The sequence below is a fragment of the Carlito syrichta genome, unplaced genomic scaffold (assembly GCF_000164805.1).
Source record: "Carlito syrichta isolate Samal-C Ts95f unplaced genomic scaffold, Tarsius_syrichta-2.0.1 Scaffold130627, whole genome shotgun sequence".
Lineage (NCBI taxonomy): Eukaryota > Metazoa > Chordata > Mammalia > Primates > Tarsiidae > Carlito > Carlito syrichta.
Genome location: NW_007074723.1, coordinates 1 through 1144, shown reverse-complemented (window position 1 = coordinate 1144; position 1144 = coordinate 1). Strand labels below are relative to the sequence as shown.

At 60.0% G+C, this 1144-nt stretch overlaps 1 protein-coding gene across 1 annotated transcript in view; it reads left to right on the top strand.

The window, feature by feature from the left end:
• TNFRSF1A (TNF receptor superfamily member 1A) overlaps nt 1–1002 on the top strand; it is a gene marked incomplete at its 3' end in the record, with an annotated part of 12477 nt that extends 11475 nt beyond the window's left edge. Inside the window, exons 6-8 of the mRNA XM_008049156.2 lie at nt 367–440; nt 556–669; nt 974–1002. Coding sequence (XP_008047347.1) covers nt 367–440; nt 556–669; nt 974–1002 — 217 coding nt within the window. The remainder of the gene's footprint in view (nt 1–366; nt 441–555; nt 670–973) is intronic.
• Nucleotides 1003–1144: the final 142 nt, after the last annotated feature.

Here is a 1144-nt window from a genome sequence, read left to right as displayed (position 1 = left end):
AGGCACGCGCTACCACGCCCGGCTAATTTTTGATTTATTGTAGAGACGAGGTCTCGCCAAATTGCCCAGGCAGGTCTCGAACCCGTGGGATCAGGCCATCCACTCACCTCGGCCTCCCAAGTGCTGGGATTACAGGCTGAGCCACGGAGCCTGGCCTCTACCCGGCCTTTTCAAGATCCCTTCCAAAGTGAAACGATTCTGTGATCAGCTGTGTTTAGTTCTGCATCAGTTCCCAAGCCAGGTTATGTTCCATCATTTGGAGAGACAGCACGCATATCTGTACAGCAAAGGCTGATGGAGCAGCCGGTGCTTCCTGTGTTCCTGCAATGGCGGGACCTCTATTCACCATGCTTTCTCTTCTTCTAGTTGTAAGGAAAACTCAGATTGTGTGAAGCTGTGCCTACCCCTCATTGAGAATATTAAAGGCGCTCAGGACGCAGGTGAGGAGACGTGACCTGGTGCCCACGCTCACCTGCCCTCTCCCTAATCCACCACCGTCCGCCCCTGCCGCCTCCCTCTGCCCTCTCTGCTGACCACGGTCTGCTTCGCCTCCAGGCACCACAGTGCTGTTGCCCCTGGTGATCTTCCTGGGTCTTTGCCTTTTGTCCCTTCTCTTCGTCGTTCTAATATGCCGCTATCAGCGGTGGAAGCCCAAGCTCTACTCCATCGGTGAGTGGGCCTTGGGGAGGCGGGGGTGGGGGGCAGCTGGCAGGGCTGCGGGAGGAGGTGTGTGTGGCGAGATGGGCCGGGGTTGGGGGAGGAGGGGAGTGTCCCCTTAACTGGCGACTGAGGACTCTGGGCAGGAGGTGGCCCTGGAGGGCTGGTGAGAGACTGTGCTGCATCGGCAGTCCTGGCAGCCCTGGGGCCGCAGAGGCCCCGGGGCATGTCCCCGCGGGTCCCCACTGCCGCCCCAGTTCGAGGCTTCAGGGCTCAGAGGGGAAGTGAGATTGATGATATGCTTCTCTTTTCTCAGTGTGTGGGAGATCGGCACCTGAAAAAGAGGTGAGATGAAGCCGGGAGCCTGTCCCAAGCCTGCCTGACCCTGCCTTAAGACCCGTAATAGCTGGGTCACCTCGAGTCCCCCTCGCTTCAGGGGCTCCCCCAAGTCCCGACCCGCAGCCAGAGCGAAGCGGGCGGGGGCTGC